We start from the raw sequence: 17,360 nt of genomic DNA on the forward strand, positions 1-17,360 counted from the left end.
CACCCAACGCCATACCCAACCGAGTGAACCTTGGCTGGTCCTGAGCCATCTGACAATTAGTCCACCAGGCTGCTGTGATCCACGGGGCTTTCCCCGGTGGATACCAAAAGCGAAATTGCCAACTCTTCTTAGTCCACCTTCCACTAGAAATGCCACTAAAATTTGTTCAGAATCATAACAGCATGCAAGACTCTGCTGACAGCTGGGTAGGGGGTTGTGCATGAGATGTACTAGGGGGCTATTGAGTCCCAGGTCTCCTGCATGAAAGGCAAGAATTTCAACTCAGAAACACCCATGTCCCCAAGGTCCCCACCCTGACCTACCAATTGCACTTAGTTTCAGTTTCCAGTGGAAAAATAAACTAGCAATCATTTTGAGGTGGGTAGATTATGTATACATTTCCTTTAGCACTGGAGTATTTGTACTCGAACCACAATGGATACATGTCTCAGAATCTCCTTATTGGAAAATTGCAACCCCCGCCCCCCCCCATAATGTTGTTGCAAAGCGCTTCGGGATACTCGGTAGGATTAATCAAGCAGCCCACAACAAAAATGAGCCGATGATGATAAAGTGAACAGTAATTCATAAATAAAACTACCACCAACCATCAGTAATGGAAAAACCACACCCAGCGCAAGGTGCCACTGTTCAGGGGCTGCTGAGGAAGAATCCTTTTGCCACAGTCGGACCTGTCCACGCTGCGGGTGTGCGTGCGGCAGGTCCTTTGCAACACGGCAGAGAAGCGGGACTCCCTGCAAAATGCCGCAGGGTCTCTAGTCACCACTCCAACAGGGGATGATGCGGCAGTCAGTTTCCTTGAAAATCAGTCTTGAAAACCCGGCAGAGCCGTTCTGCATCTCACAGAACCACTATGCATGGCAAGGGACACCACACGCTCATTTTCCAAATACTCTCTCTGATGGCAAATTAGCAGCCCTGGTGATAGGTAAAAATGAAAGTTAGTGTCAAACGACACACAATTCACCATGCTCATCCGAGGGCGGGCTTGCTTTTTGGGTTTGAAATTCTGCTCACCTGCCCCTTCCCGACACGCGTCTTACTACTGAGGCTGCATGCTCCCATTTCTCGGCAGATGTGCATTTCGGTTTGCACGGTGTTCTGATTCTCGTGATAAAATGTGACAAGATTTCAGAAAGATGTTAGATGCTGCCCGGCTGACTTTAATGGTAACTTCATGCAGTGGCGGTGGTGGTGCGAAGTGCCATTGAGTGCGTTCTGACTCACAGGACCCTTTTGACAAAAGAACCAAACACTGCCCGGCCCTGCACTTGTCAATCTGTCGTACTGTGGGGGCTGGGGTGTTGCTGTGATGTTGTTGGAAGCTATGTGACTTTTTCAAAGGCCAGCAGGGCCACCCACAGTGAGCAGGTTTCAGAGGAGCTTTCAGACCAAGAGTAGATGACACAGAAGGAATAGGCTGTCCATGTCAGAGGGGTCAGCCAGTGAAGCCCCATAATGCCATGTGACACAGTACAGACATGTCCCATTGGACTTCCCAGGCTGTAACCTTCATGGAAGTAGATCACCAAGTGATTCTCCCACGGAGTCACTGGGGGGTTTGCATGGTCAACCTTTTGGATAGCAGCTGAGCACTGAGCCATTGTGTCCTGAGAAGTCCTTAAGACAAAATAAAAATCAGCGTGAAACAATCTACAAGGTATATTGGCCAATGAAAAAGCAATGTGCATGTACTACTTATGGAAGAAAAAAACCAATGCCGATTTTACAATGTTTGTTGTAGATGTCTAAATTATATCAGGGAATATGCCGAAGAAACTGATCATTTACCTCTGGGAGGGGTACTGGTTTCTGGGGGAAAGGAGAAAGGTGTAGTTTTTTTTCACTGGGCATTTAAAATTTTGCACCCTAGATTTGTGACCGATTACAGATACCAATCTCTTTGACTTTAAAAAAGGAAAAAGAGAAAGGGCCCAGTCTTCTGAGACTGGGTTTTTGCTTTGGTTTCTTTTTCTTCAAGAGATGAGGGTGCAGTTTGGTGTACTGATTGTTCTGATGCCTTCTGCCCGCTCCGAAAAACGTCAGCTGTTTGTTAAGTAGGACATGCCAGACTTGAAAAGCAGACTTTTCAATGAGACAACGTGGCTATAAAACCCGGCCAACGCCTAGGCCCCGGGATTCCGGAAAGAGACAAAGACCTCAGCCCTGAGAGAGAATTTTCTGATAAATTAGGCCAGTTATTAAAACACTTTCCAAATGTTCCAAGATGCTTTCAGACTGTGCAGAGTACAGAGTGCTTTTCATCAGGGCCCTGCACACTCGCGGCTGGAACATGAGAGGGGCAGGACAGGAAAAGAGACAAAACGTGTCCAGCAAAGCATGTTTAAATACACACATTTGTGGGCTCTGCTGCTGCAGGAGAGGAAGCAAGTCCTTCTCTTGATTTCAAAGAGAGCAGACAGAGACAGTACACGGACAGCCCAGTGTTTCTCAAGGAAAAGCCTGATATTCAATAATTATTCAAATATAGAAATTATGTTCAACGCGAGAAGACACGGCTTTGACATGTTCAGTGCTCGTGGCAAGCCAGTTACATGCCTTTCTTCCGCAAACCACCAGAGCTGTGCAGTGTATGGGAGGAGGAGGCTGAACACAGGCACTGGGCGACATGGGAGCCTGAACGTCCGGAGGTGTCGGCAGAGAGCCCCTGAATTCCTCCAGGACAGCAGAGAGACGGGCTTTGTGAAGGGGCCCTGGGGTGGTGACAAAGGCTGAGGCCTCCCGAGAAAAGCTGACCCAGGGGCTCCACAGGCTGGTCGATTTGTGGGATCTCGGCCATCAAGTTGTACCAGCAAGTGCTGCTATTGTGCATCAAGCCCGGGATGACTTCTGGGGACCGTGAGTCACAAAGTCCAGCAGCTCGCCAGGCCTGTCTTCCGCTGGGCAGGTTCACATCAGCAACTTTTTGATGACCAGTTAGGGCCACTCAGGGACTCTCCGCCTAGGCAATGATTTAGTATGGCAAGGCCTTAGTCCATTTAAGGGCATGATGTGTAATCCCCTCAAATCCCATCTATCTGTCTTGGAGAAGTAGCCCGTACATGTGAAGCATGTAACTATTTCCCCTGCTGCCTGTCCCCCTGCCTGGGCCTCCCTCAGACTCTTCTTTCCTGTTCACTAAGATCCAGCAGCCTGGGACAATGAGAGTTGGGGGTCACGTAGTGGAGAAACACACATCACCACAAGCCCTTGAGAAACCACACAAGGCGACCGCTCGACTTTGGTCTAAATGACTCACATTTTTCCTCGCCTCAATTAGCTGGTAATTGCGTGTGGGCAGACTTCGCCAGAAAAGCAAATCTAAATGATCAATTAGAAGGCAAAAAAAAGGAGTTCCTTTCTTCAAAGTTCAAGGGTCCCTGGTGAAGAGCCTGACTTCCCAAGCGATGCCCAGCTCTCTGCGGTGCCCGAGTACAGTGTACATTTGCCTAATGATAATGAATTGAGTACTTAGTTTGCAGGGAAATATAGGGCATTTCCATTACATGCAATCAAGCAAAAAGGCTGCCCAACGTGCCACTCCATTAATGCCCAACAGAATCCTTCCCAAATGTCACACAGAAATCAGGGAAGGGGTTATTATCAATCTGAAGGAATTAAGAGTAATTTTCATTTGCACAAAGGAGTCTAGGGGCATGACCTTGCCGCACGCACTGTTAATGGGGTTAAATTCGATCTGCCAATTGCAGCGTGAATCTTGCCTGCCCTGGTGGTGGTGAGGGCAGGGGGCTAGTGTCTTCTTGGGGAAGGGGGCAGTCGGATGGATTGGCACGTCCCTGATTTTACCACACGGCAAAGCAACTCTCAGGCTCTGGCAAGTCACTTAACCTCTCTGGGCCCTAGTTTCCTCATTGGCAAAAGGGGACACTGCCACCGCCGCCGCCGACTTCAATGGGAGCCAGGTGGAGGGTGTGTGTGGGTTAGGCTTGGACTACTAACTGCAAGGTTGGTGGTTCAATCCCAGCAGTCCCTCCCTGTGAGAAAGCCGAGGCTGTCTGCTGCCATAGACTGGCAGTCTCGGGAAACTTGTGTAGGGTCATAAAGCATTGGGACTGACTCAGTGGCAGTGGGCTTGGCTTTATTGCCTTTATTTTCATCTTATGGCATCTATCTTTTGCTTAAACTGATTCTCCAAACTAGATGGAGGGGATATGAACCTGGCCCCAAGAAGGGGTCACTGCGCAGGCTCAGGGAGGTTTGGGCAGCCCACTCCGATCCCCAGCATCGCTGGGGGAGCTGGCCGTGTGGGACAGTGCTGGGCAGGAGTCAGGCAGAAGCAGGTGAAGGCGGTCTGGAGGGCAGTCTGGTCTGCCTGCAGCAGGAGCTCCCGGGCTGAAGGGAGTCCCCGGGACGTGGTCCCTCACTCCACATTCCGGTACTTGGTGAAGAGGTTGTACAACACCCGCAGCGTGGACTTCAGGTCGCAGTTGACAATGTCTGTATAGGAAAGAAAATCCACACATTATGTCAAGGGGCCACGGCACCCTCTCCCCCCACCTGTGCGGCTGGCATGGTCCTGTGTGGGTACTGCGCTCACCCACAGGGCGTCACCTTGAGCAGGATGGGTGCATGTTGAGGAATAGGCAAAGTGAGGGGTCGGACGTCACAGCAGGGGGTAGGTGGAGCAGAGGTGCTGGCCACTAGGTTTCACCTCTCGCCCAAATCAAGCAGCCCCTCCAAGTACACGGGGCACTAGCCCTGACTCTGCGGCTGCCCAGGGGCCCCTGTCTCTGCCTCTAACCTCCACCGCAGCCCTCACCCTTGCAGACAGAAAGCAGAGAGCCTCTGGCCAGGAAAGATAAGCTCTCATCCCCAGAGAAGGGCGGGGCCCCGGGGGCACAGGACCCGCCCAGAGAGAGGGGGGGCCTGGCAGGGAGCCCTGTCTACCTCTGTGCCTTTGGGGATAGACGGATGGGAACAGGGTGACACAGAGGGAATTGGGCTTCTGCAGGCTCGGGAGCGGGCAGGTAAGTTAGTGCGAGGCAAGTTCCTTCCTTTAATCTACTTCGTTTACAAAGTTACCGACACAGGTTCACAGATAGTAATTATCACAGTATTATAGCCCAAAGGCTATAAAATGTGACAGCTGGTGACTATAGAAACACTGGTAGCAACACAAGGCACAGTGAGGGCTTGTGTTTGTGGCGTCTACAGATGAAACCAGGGATTGGAATCATTGACGTAATTGGGTAAGATCGACAGCTCTGACCAGAGCACATGAGAAGGTTTCTTGGCTTTTATGCCCCCATTTTCTCGGTCCCTCCTTTCCTGCAGCCATTCATTCGGCCGCCAGCCATTTATTGGTCACTTTCTTTGCTGGCCCCTCCTCTACCCTCCCTTGCCCTGAGTGAGGGCCCCTGTCTGCTCCAGGTCAGCAGCTCTAAACCACCAGTCGCTCCTTGGGAGAAAGACTTTCCACTCTGTAAGCGTCACAGTTTCGGGACCCCACAGGGGCAGTGCTACCCTGTTATGTAGTGAGTTTGTTTTGTGGCTTGTTGGGGGTACCCTTTACCCGCCCCTACACGCTCATCTTCCTCTCACCCCAGCCTAAAGCACTCGCTCCTCTACTTTCTCGATACACTGCGTTCCTTCTGGACTAAGATTTGAAGCCCAGCTCCACTCTAGCTGTCGGACCCGGTACAGTCAGCACCTTCTCACAGTCGGCTTGCTTATGGGTAGCCGTGGGCGGTGATTTTATGAAAATGCCGGGGGTATATTAAGTGTTCAAACGACAGTCTCCTCTGCATTGTCACCTTTGCCTGTTGGCCGAGTTGCCGTGCATGGCCAGGTCTCCTGTACCCTGCACAGCTCCACGGGCACCGTTTGCGCAGCCCAAGCCCCGGTCCTTGGGGAACCCACTTGCTCCTCTCTACAGGTCCCCACAGGCAGCTGGGCCCAGAACGAGGGAAGCCTGCACCGGACACACTGCTCCTCATCTGCTCTTATCTCGAAACCCCGTGGCCACCCAGGCAGGCCAGCAGATGGACAGGGTCTGGGCTCTCTCAGCCAGGAGAGGAGCTGAGGATTTCTGGGAAAGAGCTGGGCTGCCTCCTCGCTACAGCCACAGAGCCTCTTTTTAGCTCTGGCTTAAAAAAATCCTGCCCCTGGCAACTCTGTGCTCCGTGCTCTGGTCTCTTGGCGCGCTGGTCCAGGTCCTCTCCCAGGCTGTGAAGCCCGGGTTAGAGATTACTGGAGCAGACGCTACCTGCCTATCACAGACCACGGCAGCAGAGACCCATCAGACTCAGCCTCTGGTTAGGGGCTAAGGACTTCAGGCTTCCGCCTCACCCAGGGGCACCAGAGGATCATCTGGAATGTGCTCACGGTTCTCTCTATGATGCCAAAGTCACAGGAAGAACCTCCCCACAGGAAACCAGTCTTCACAGGAAAGGACATGCCCCTGTGGCTGTCTTCTCCATGGACCCAATGGGCACATCAGACCACAAAGTCTCACGGCAGCCCTTCTCTACAGCATGGCCCTGCGGGGTCCCCATCCAAGGACACCTGGTAACTCAGTACCACCGGCTGGTGGAGGCTGGAAAGCAAGAGCTGCTACAGGCGCCTGTGGAGGGAGGTGCCGAGTTCCAAGAGGATGGTGGCATGTCAGCCTCCAGTCCTCTCCCCACTGCATCTATTTCAACTTGTTCTAAACTGCATGCCCTGACTGGCCTCCCTTCTCCACGGGGACAGAGGCCAAGCCTGCAAGATGGCCACTCTGGTAGTGGCTGATCACCCTGTCTCATTTGTTTGCTAATTTCTTCATAAACCCAAGCAGTTTATAAATTTGACAAACATCCAGAGAAGTGCACGTAATGTATACCAGGGGGCTTCAGAGCGTCTCTGGACAATTGAACTAAAAGAAAATGGAAACGTTTCCCCCAAACATTTTGAATTTCCCTTGCATGTAGACCCCCACTTAACCCCCACAAAGGAACGCCACCAGCTCCCTGGCAAGCCCTCCTTTCTCGCTACTATCTTCTGGATCCCAACCTGCTCTCACCTCCGAAGAGAACCACTCTCTTGACTTTTAGGGTGATTCCTTCCTCGTTAAAAAAAAAAAAAGTTCTGCCACTAACATATGTCCTGGCTGGAGCCACGGCATTTTCCATCGCCTCACATGCATGTGAAAGTTGGCCGCTGAACAAGGAAGACCGGAGAAGAAGCGCAGTTGAGTTACGGTGCTGGCGAAGAACATGGAAAGTCCCATGGACCGCCACAAGAACACACAGGTCGGTCTTGGAAGAGGATCAGTCACGATGCTCCTTGGAGGCAGGAATGGTGAGACTGCGTCTCATGCACTTTGGGCATGTTGTCAGGGGAGACCAGTCCCTGGACATCGAGCTGGGTCAAGCGGAGGGGCAGTGAGGAGGAGGAAGGCCCTCCAGGAGATGGATGGCCACGTGGCTGAAACGACGAGCTCAAACATCAGTCACAAGAACAGTGGCGAGGAGGGCACAGGAGTGGGCAGGGCTTCCTTCTGTCATCCAAAGAATTGCTAGGAGAGGGCACCAAGCTGCCGCCACCACCGTTAACGGCGGGACCTCTACACAGCGGACCTTAGTGTTGTCCGTTTTTATCCTTTATATAAATGCAGTAACACAACATGTTCTTTTGCGATGTATTTTTTGTAAGATCCATTTGTAAGAGCCATTAATAGTGCTGCATGTAACGGTTCATTTTTACATAGCTTTATTGGGGTATAATTATACAACTATAATTCTGTAATGTTTCAAGAACAAATGCATCTTAATTAGTTATCTACCTCTGGTAGTTTCAGTATTCTGAAATAATTGTTTTTGATCATATTCTTTTCGACTCTTCCCAGTTTATATGCTTTTTAGTTTGTTTGTTTTTGCAGAGAATAATAATCCATGTCTTCACGGTGTAATAACTACAAGTCCCTCCTTGGATTTCTCAATTTATTCGTGTTTATTGTCCTCGGTGTATATTCCAATTTAGGCTATCACAGATGTTCTTGTAACTGCCTCCTGGTATCTGGACATGCACACTGCTGAGTAGAATTGCTGGCTGCTGTAATTTCCCATTTCTGCTGTAACAAATCAGCACAAAGTCGGTCACTTAAAACTCCCCAAATGTATCATCTCACAGTTGTGGAGGTCAAAAGCCTGACACGGGCTTCACTGGGCTGAATGTGGAAGCTCTAGGGGAGCCGTCTCCATGCTTTTTCCAGCTCCTGGGAGCTGCCCATGTTTCTTGGCTCATGGTGGGCCCTCTTCTATCTACCTTCTTCAAAGCCAGCCATGAGTCTGTCGTGATCCTGACCTGGACTCCTCTGCCTCCCTTCCCTGAAAGGACTCTTGTGATTACATTGGTGCCACCTGATGATCCAGGCTAACCTTCCCATCTCAAAGTCATTTAGCTAATCACATCTGCAACAGAGTCTCTTCAGTCACATAGGACCCCAAGATGAAGCCACGGATATCTCTGGGGCTCATCATTCTGCCTGCCACATAGGGTCCTACAGCTCTTCAATGATAACTTTAGTAAAGATATCTTTAGAAAAGACAAACTTTTCTACAATGGCTTTATCTGTTTACACTCAGACCAGCCATTTCTGTTGGCCCCACATCCTTGCTAACACTCTGCATTACTGAAACATTAAGCCTTTGCCCCTGTCTGGTTCTCTATCCTATCTTCTAAGGCATAGGGTCCCACATTTATTTGGCCTACAGCTCCCTTTGCAGGAAAAAAAAGTTACTCAGCATATTCCCCGGCAATTAAAAATGTTCCCATACAGTCCATATCCAGGATAAAGTCTAAGCATCTGCTTTTGCAGCCCCCGCTGAACTGAGGGCGGCATCACCTGCTCTGGGAAACACTGCCCTTGTGGAACTACGAAGGGGTGCTGTGGCAGTCGCCTAACTTCATGTCAACTTGAGGCTATTAAGAGTGAAGGGGTGGAGTCTAGACTGTTAATCAGGTCACAGCCTGATGTGGGCACGACCTCCTCATGAGGATTCTGGGAACTTCCTCTCTTTCTCCCTGGAGGCGGCCACACTCGCTCTGCTTCACGTTCCTGTGGAGGAGACACTCAGAGAGCGGAGGAGCCACATGGAGACCCGCACCAACGCTGAGATGCTTCCACAACCACTGGATCCACAGACTTTCTACCCACCAGCTTGTGAACTTCCTGTATTTGGCATCGCACCACTGCATGGGCTGTGTGAGTCTGAAGAGGAATTGATGGACTAGTATTGGACATCAAAATTATGGACTTGATCTGGAGTGGGCTAGGACATTTTTTTTCATCTTTTGAAATTATATTATAAATGTTTTTTTACATGTTATTAGGGGCTCATACAACTCTTATCACAATCCACATATATACATACATCTATTGTACTGTATAAAGCACATCCATACATTCTTTGCCCTCATCATTTTCAAGATGCAACTGCTCTATGATATAAAGCTCTCTCTTACACATTAGCTGAGTGTCTCTGGATTTGTTTCTCTAGTCAACCCATCCTAACACCGGTGTGAACCACTTCTCATATTACCAGTCACTGACCAAGTCGTTCGCCCACTAGTGGAGTGTCTGGAACCACGTAGCCATCACCTGCTGTGTTTTCAGAACTGCTGGCAGGAGGCAGGCCCCACCACCTGGACTCCTTACCTGTGTTGACCATCCACCAGCCTGTGGGTAGACTGAGGGGTTCACGCTTGCCTGGTTCTAGATTCCTGGGTCCTGTTCTGCCTGTCACTCTATTGTCTTAATGAACTGGATGGTGAGCAGAGGAGAAGCCATGCACTGGGGGCTTCAGAAAGTTTGTGGGAGAATGACAATATCATTATCTTTTAATCCCATGTTTCCACTAACTTTTTGAAGCCCTCTCAAATAGGTGAAGATAGGTAGTCTCCTAAATTAAAAAGGCACCATTTATTTAAAGACAAACAAGAAATCAACTGCACCATCAGTCACAGGCCAGAACTCGGAACTGGAAGCTATGGGGCTGGGGCAGGAAGAATCCTTTGGGAGGCACACCCCCAGCTTCCCAAGGGGTTTCAAGGTGCCAGAGACTTTTAAGTGTCAAATAGCAGAAGGGGGGATTTTCTTGAATTAAAAAAAAAAAAAGCAAGACCAAAACATGTTGTCATGAAAAATGCGTCTACCACAGCCGATTGGATTGGAAACCCAGAGAACTGTGGAGGGCGGTGCTTCCTGTGGGCTTTGCCGTGTTGACTATTGGACCTGGCTGCTCAGGTTGAAGCACAGAGACCAGAGGGGGTGCTGGTGCACACCGCTCAGAGGTACGAGTTCACAAACCACCATTCCAATGCTCCTCTGCGCACTGAACAATTCCAGCATGGGCACCATGCCCAGGGTGACAGCAAATGCAGCCGATGTGCTTTCCCATCCACATCTGTCAGGGAGTGCCGCAGGAAGCAGCTCATTGACTGTGTCAGAAATGCCATCTCTATGTGGAAATATCCCTATTGATTGATCCTGGGAAGGTGATCTCTTGCAGGAAATGCGTGCCTGAAAGTCAAAGGAGCAGCAGAAGCGCAATCTCTAACCAGGAAGGTCCACGCTGTGCAGGTCAATGGGATGGAAACCACACGGCAGAGGGGCCCCAACTCTCCCACGAGGCTTGTCAGCATTGAAGGTCCCAGAACACCAAGGGTCCATTCTGACGGCATCAGGATGATACAGTGGCCTCATCCAGGGAGAGAGCCCCCCAGGGGAAAAGCAGCCCTGGGAGTGTCCAGGGGTAGCCGGGGGCTCAGCACAAGATGGTACTAAGAGAACCCGGGAGTGGATGTTGCTGGCTGTCACTGACAGAGAGGCCTGGAGCCGGGACACAGGGACCCAACCAATTTCTTCTTGAGCCACCCCTCTCCTCGGTTCTAAAGAGAAGTATTTCTGGATCCCGTCCTCCTTCTTCTTCCTTCCTCCACAGGCTGGCCTCCGACTGCACCCTCTCCTGCTTCCTCAGCTGTCAGGTGGGAGCTCTCCAATTCTCTAACCACATGACTGAGTTTCCCCGGCACTGTCACCAGTTCCGTCACACCCGCCCCCACCCAGGACAGAAGTGACTTCGCCTCCACCAGCCTCACCGCCACCTCTTGGTTGTATCCCTTTGGCGGCCGCCGTTACGGCCACGGTCACGGTTACTCGATTTCGTTCTGTTCTGGTGATGCGGTGCCTTGAGCTCAGGGACTGTCTGAGTGCTCTTGGCAGAGGGCGGTCCTGAGGTTGTGAGGCCCCCACCACAGACAGACAATGACTCCTCCTCCCGACGCAGGTTTGGGGGATGTGCAGGGCCGAGCCCCCTGGAGGGTGTAGAGCACGCCACTCCTACTTTGGTACTTGTCTCGGAACAGTTAGGAAAGTGCAGGCAGGAGGAGCCCGGACGACGGACTCGACCTTCCGACCTCATGGGAACAGACATGACCGCAACTCAATGTGGACTCCCGAGTGCTCGTAGGAAAAATTCCATAGCAAGAGACAACTGAGAAAGAAGTGCCCCCCACTCCCCCCAACCTGATGAGCATACAAGGGTGGCTGAAGTATTTTATCCTTTTTGTATGTTTTCCCCACCCCCCACAAAGCCAGCCTGGCCCTTGGGCTCCTTGTAGCGAGAGTTCCCATCTGCTGGGGCTGGACGGTTATCTGTGCTCAGGGCAGAGCTGCCCGCACCCACTCCTGCCTCATCGCCCTGTGGTAGGTCTGCTCCCTGCCAGAGGACAAAGGACCTGGGAAGCATGGATCTACTGTAGCACCCCTGCTGTGTACCCCAACTTCTGCTCTGGCCCTGATCCCCGAGGACGGGGCATGTGAGGATTCCGACTCTTTCTTCCCACAGCGTGTGATTTTCGGCTCATAGAGGGTATCTGGGTCTAAGTAGCAGCTCACCTGGTCCTGCCAATGGCAGAGGAAGCCGGAAGGAAACTCTGCTTGCTGTCACTCAACAGTCACCTTGCCCTGTGCCTAAAAGGCTCATGCAGGGAAGAGATGGCACCCACTTATCACCACCCAAGGCACCAGCCCAGGACAGGGGACAGAAGATACCTTCTGGCCGGGGTTTTGGCTTTTCCAGGCCTCCGTCTTGCATGAGCTCAAAGGCAAAGGAGACATTCAGCACCTGGGAGGGAGAAGAGAGACAAGCAGGGGTGAGTCCCTGTGGGCCTGTCCTTAGGCCTTCGGGTCCCACACTTGGTCTCCGGGCACAAGAGTGGCTGAGCTCTGAGGAGGCCGGCCTTTGCAAGGAAATGGGGCTACTGCTCTCGGCAGGCCAGTGGGTGTGTGAGCCTGCTGATCCCAGCTGCCGTGAGACGTCCTGCTGAAGCCCACCACCCTCTTCCTCTCCCCCTGTTCCAGGGACTCCGCCTCACGGGGCTGCCAGTGCACATGACCTTGACAGGATCAGGCTGGAAGACTCGGGAAGGGACAGAATTGGTTTTTGCTTTGGAGCTAATGCCCGGTCCAAGAAGCGGGCTGAGGCAGCCGATGAGGTCACCACAGCCCGGCTAGGTGCGGACCTCAGGTCTGACCTGCCTTGCGGCCGCCTTCCCTTTCACTGGGAGAGGGATGAGGCTTGGCAAGAGCTGACGGCCAGCGCTGCCTGGGGAGGGAAGGCTGCTTAGTGATGCGGGGCAGGCACCCAACTCCAGCCACTGCAGAACTGGGGCCAGAGGGAAGCTGACCCTTCTCTTGGGTAGTACCAGAGCAGAGGTGGTAGAAGAGTCAGGGGATGTGGGAAGGGATGTCCCTGGCCATCCACCCCCATTACCTTCTGCTCGAAGCTGTCTGGAGTCAGGAAGAAACTGTGCAGAGGCACAAAGTAGCCCTCCAGGAGCCCCATCAGGAGCACCAGGTACACGCCATCTGCAAACTGAAAGGGCAGCCAGGTGAAGGCGCTGGGTCCCGGAGCTTCTTCACCCACTGCTTTTGTGCCCATCCTGCCCAAGGTGCCCCTGGTAGGGGCAGGGGCAGGGACCAGAAGCAGGAAGGCTCACTCTGCACCCAGCTGCCCAGGGCTGGCTGGCCTGGTACAACAGCCCCAAGGCCACAGAGCTGACTGCGGTGGACCCGGCACTGATGGCACAGTGACCGTGAACTGAGTCCCCAAGACTAGAGCGATGGGCCGGGGGGCTCCAGAAGCTCCCAGTCCCGTGCAGCATTGGTGGTGGGGGCCACACGGAGGGAAGTGTCTCAGCCTGAGTGAGACACCCTACTCTTGGGAGGCCACTGGGGAGGGCTCCCAAGGAGGCGCTGCCTGAAGGGAGACCCCAAGGGGTGAGCAGCAAGGAGTTAGGCGGTGTGGACAGAGGGAGGAAGAAAACGGGTCCCAGGTCCCAGGTCCCAGGTTCAGGGTTAGCAGGAGTGACTTCTGCTTTTTGAACAGAGAAGAATAAGTCTGGCATCATACAGACCTGGGTCTCACCCTCCTTTCTCACATCTCTCTCTCGGTGCTTGTGCAGAGGGCAGATGCACGGGCTCAGCGGCCAGGCCTCCCGAGTTCAAATCTACCTCTTCCTCACTGAGTGATGTGGGCAAGTTACGCCACTTCTCTGGGCCTCGCTTTTCTCGTCTGTACAATGGGGTGGTCTCGTATCCCACCGCGGAGTGACCAGTGGGCAGGGCCAGTTTGTGTCAACTGCCAAGCAGGAAGCACTGAATCCATATTAACCCTTGCTGCTACTAAGAAGCTCTGATGACTCTGCGGGTGAGGTGCAGAACACACACTTGGAGCTTCCGGACCGAAGATGCAGAGCCGGAACCCAATCAGCAGAGGGGGCCTTGAGGGAGGTTCTATAAATCACTGGACCTGCATGATTCCAAAATGTCATTGGGATGCGATAGAAGGCTCAGGAATTCTATATGAAAGGGAACGATTCTGTATGATGAAGCGACTAAAGAGATGCGTGTGAGAATACTGGGACAGCTGGCAAAGTCGGACTCTAACGGCCTTCAATGAAACAGAAGAAATGACAATTGTGATCTCTCACGCTCGGCCCAACACCTACAGCCCCATGAGGTTCATCCTCCATAGATGAAGAGATACATGTAAAAGTGCCTGGATCTGGCCATTGTGCAAAGGTCGTGGGAAAATTTAGTTCTTTTTCATCCCATTTTTCTGCCAGGCTTCTGAACCCCGTGTACTGTGGCAGCCCACCAGAACGACCTTGTTCTTCGGGTAAGAGGTGAGGCGCGGAAGGTTGACAATGGCGTATCTAAGTGAAGAGTCCGCGGATGTTCATGGCGCCATGCTTGACAATTTTCAAAACGTAAAGTTGGAAAAGGAATTCACAGAGAAATCCCACCTGGCTCCTGCCCTGGGGAAAGCTTCCGTGTCGGTGGGAAGGACACTTCCTACAGTGCCGGGCATGGGGCAGGGGCTGGGCTGTTGAACTGCGGGGTCCTTAAGGCTTTGCCACCCACCTGGGTTTCCAGTTCTGTGACTTCCAGGTTCAGCTTATTCAGGTGCTTGTTGACGAACGTGATGAGTGTCTGAAAGGGAAGCACAGTGGGCCACTGAGGCGGAGAGTGTCAGGCCACTTCTGTGACTCCGATGTGCAGGCTCGGATCAGCGTGGAAGCACAGGTCAAGGCCAGCCAGGAGCCCTGGGGCAGGAATGCCCACGCAGAGCCGGGTGTGAGGCTACCACAGGCCCAGGAGGGGCAGGAGGGGCGGGCTGGGCTTTGCAGTTCCATGCAGTGTGGGATTCTAACCAGCAGTTTCAGGACCATGGAAGGAGTGACACTTCAGAAGGAAGTGCCAAGAGGCAGACTGGCATGGGGGGGTATCTGAACCCAGGGTCAGGGTGAGCCTACAAGGATTGAGGAAGGGGCTACAGAAGAAATGGTTCCCCGGGGTCCTCCTCAGCACAGGGGCAGAGAGATCTATGTGAGGGGCCAGTGGAAGGACAGGAGTGCCCATTGTATCAACACCCTTAGGAGAGCCGTGACCCCGATGGGAGAAGGAATGGGCGGAGAGGAACCAGGGAGAAGATGGGAGAAGGAATGGGCGGAGAGGAACCAGGGAGAAGATGGGAGAAGGAACGGTGGGAGAGGAACCACGGAGAAGAGGTGACGGGAGGGAAACTGCTGTCCGGGGGAAGCCTGGTGTGCACAATGACTGGAGGATGGGACCAGCTGAGCAGGGAGCTGGTGGAGGGCCAGGATGGGTTTTCCTCATGTGTGGGCGGCACCTCCCTGCCCCGACTCCCTCCCAGGTACCTCACCTTTTTCACCACGTTGAGTTTATCTGGTGCGTGGTCGAACAACGTGTCGAAGGCATCTCGCTCTGGAAAAAGAGCGGGACGTGAGCTGGGCAGCCAGAGACCTCCTGGGAAGCTCACCTTGCCGTCGGGTCCCCGAGAGCCAGGTAGTCAGCTCCAGGAAGGAACTCCTTGGGGCGTGAAATGGTGGTGGTGGTGGGGAACCCATGCCAACTCAGCGACACTGTAGGACAAGGCAGAACTGCCCCAGTGAGTTTCTGAGACTGTAACTCTTTATGAGAGTAGAAAGTCTTGTCTTTCTTCTGCTGAGCAGCTGATGGTTCCAAACTGCTGAACTTGCAGGCTGCAGCCCCTATGTAACCACTAGGGCACTGTGCAGCTCAAGATCATGGAGAGAATCAAAGCGGAGCCCCCGCCAGAGATGCTCCCTGCTTCAGCTTCCTGCTTCCCCAGGGAGCGGGCCACCTCCAGGAGGGCTCTGGGTGGGAAGGGGTCATGACCCTGGGTGCGCCTTTCCCTCCTCCTGCCTCTGCAAGGGTGTGGCAGTTACCTAATTTTGTGTCAGTGTGAAGTGCAGGGGTGGAATCTAGCCTGTCAGTCAGGTCACAGTCTTGACCTCCTCATAAGGAGGGTCCTGGGAACATCCCCGCCTCCCCCCTTCACCTTCCTGCTGAAGAACCACGTGGAGACCCTTGCCACCGCTGAGAGGCTTCCACCACCACGGGATCCACAAGAGTTTTCACCCACTGGTCTGAGATCTTCCTGCATTTTGCATCATTGCATGTGGCTGGGTGAGTCTGGAGAGGGACTTAGGGACTGGTGTCGGACTTATGGACTTGATTTGGACTGAGCTGGGATGCTTGCTTGATATATAATTACCTCTTGATATAAAATATGTGAGGAGTAGGAGTTGTGGTGATGGAAGCGGGAGAAGACAGCCTCTCGAAGGGAGGGGCAGAGTGAGGCGAGGGCCAGTCCAAGTGTGCACAGACACCTCTGCCTTCCCTCCCACAATCCACTTGCAGCAGGCTGCCTTGCAAATGCCCAGGATCCACGCAGAGGCCCAGCACAGCCAACGGGCTGATCTCGTCTAAGAGGACGGTGTTGCTGTGGGCAGTCTCCTCTTGCCACCAGCAAGCTGCCCCTCCCTGCCCAGCTGGCTGGGACAGACACATACCAGGCAGCAAGCTGAGGGCCCGCTCTTCCCAGTGGCCATTAGACAGCTGCTGCCATTAGACACTGCAACAACCCACCAGCACTGGGGACAACCTAGGGCAACTCACCATGCCTTCCAGAAAGTGCCCTGGAAGAAAAGCAAAAAGAGAATCGTGATTCTTCCTCTGTGGCCAGTCCTCTAGAAGAGCACCCCTCTCTGTTGGAAGCTCCCTCCTACCCTGCTTCCTCACCCACCCCCCACCCTCCCGGTCACCAGCCTCCCTGGGCCTGAAGGACTTAAACCCCTCTTCTCGGGATTTTACTCTGTGCCAAGCCCTTGAATGATTCAGTTTTCACGATATTACTATTTTTCTGTGACACAGGACACTGGCATTAAAGCCAAGAGCTGGTGGGATGATCGTTCAAGGACTCTTGTCTTAGATAAAGTCACGTTGTTGCTTGCAGTGCAGAAAGAAGGCTGCTCTCAGGGGCTCCAGGTTGCCAGCAAATGTCAGGAGCCCCACTCTCTCGGGCACAGCCATGGCGCGGCACCGCGCTGCCTGGGTGGCTGTGGGTTTCTGCTTGAGGAGGTGAACTATGTCTTTCCTCCATGCAGCCTGGAATGTCCCCTAGACCGTTCCTGCCAATGGCCCCGAGTGGGCGGGCACTGTGGCACACTTGTAGACTGGCACCAGCAAGGGACTGGCGAAGCATACACATTCGAGACAGACCACTCCGTTTAAGTCCTACTGAGCCGTTCACTAGCTGTGCGACCTCAGGCAGATTGCTTAGCCTCTCTGGACTGCAGGTCTCTCGTGTCTAAAATAAGCACAGTGGTAGTGGTAACTTCCATGGAAGTGGGTCTTATTATACTGGTTTCTTCCAACTGTACACCTATCACCTCCTCAATGATCAGCTGGGGATAGTGTGTTGAAAAGAACAATCGGTAACTGTTGG

General features: G+C 52.9%; 1 protein-coding gene across 4 annotated transcripts in view; it reads right to left on the minus strand.

Moving 5' to 3' along the window:
* Positions 1-4,109: 4,109 nt before the first annotated feature.
* Positions 4,110-17,360, minus strand: part of PARVA (parvin alpha) — a 166,616-nt gene continuing 153,365 nt past the window's right edge. For all 4 annotated transcript variants that reach the window (XM_075546050.1, XM_075546051.1, XM_075546052.1 and 1 more), the window contains exons 8-13: positions 16,532-16,551; positions 15,252-15,313; positions 14,450-14,518; positions 12,798-12,899; positions 12,077-12,149; positions 4,110-4,479 (exon numbers count right to left, since the gene is read on the minus strand). In XM_075546050.1, coding sequence (XP_075402165.1) covers positions 4,403-4,479; positions 12,077-12,149; positions 12,798-12,899; positions 14,450-14,518; positions 15,252-15,313; positions 16,532-16,551 — 403 coding nt within the window. In that variant the 3' untranslated portion in view covers positions 4,110-4,402. The remainder of the gene's footprint in view (positions 4,480-12,076; positions 12,150-12,797; positions 12,900-14,449; positions 14,519-15,251; positions 15,314-16,531; positions 16,552-17,360) is intronic.

Source organism: Tenrec ecaudatus, chromosome 4 (assembly GCF_050624435.1).
Source record: "Tenrec ecaudatus isolate mTenEca1 chromosome 4, mTenEca1.hap1, whole genome shotgun sequence".
Taxonomy (NCBI): domain Eukaryota; kingdom Metazoa; phylum Chordata; class Mammalia; order Afrosoricida; family Tenrecidae; genus Tenrec; species Tenrec ecaudatus.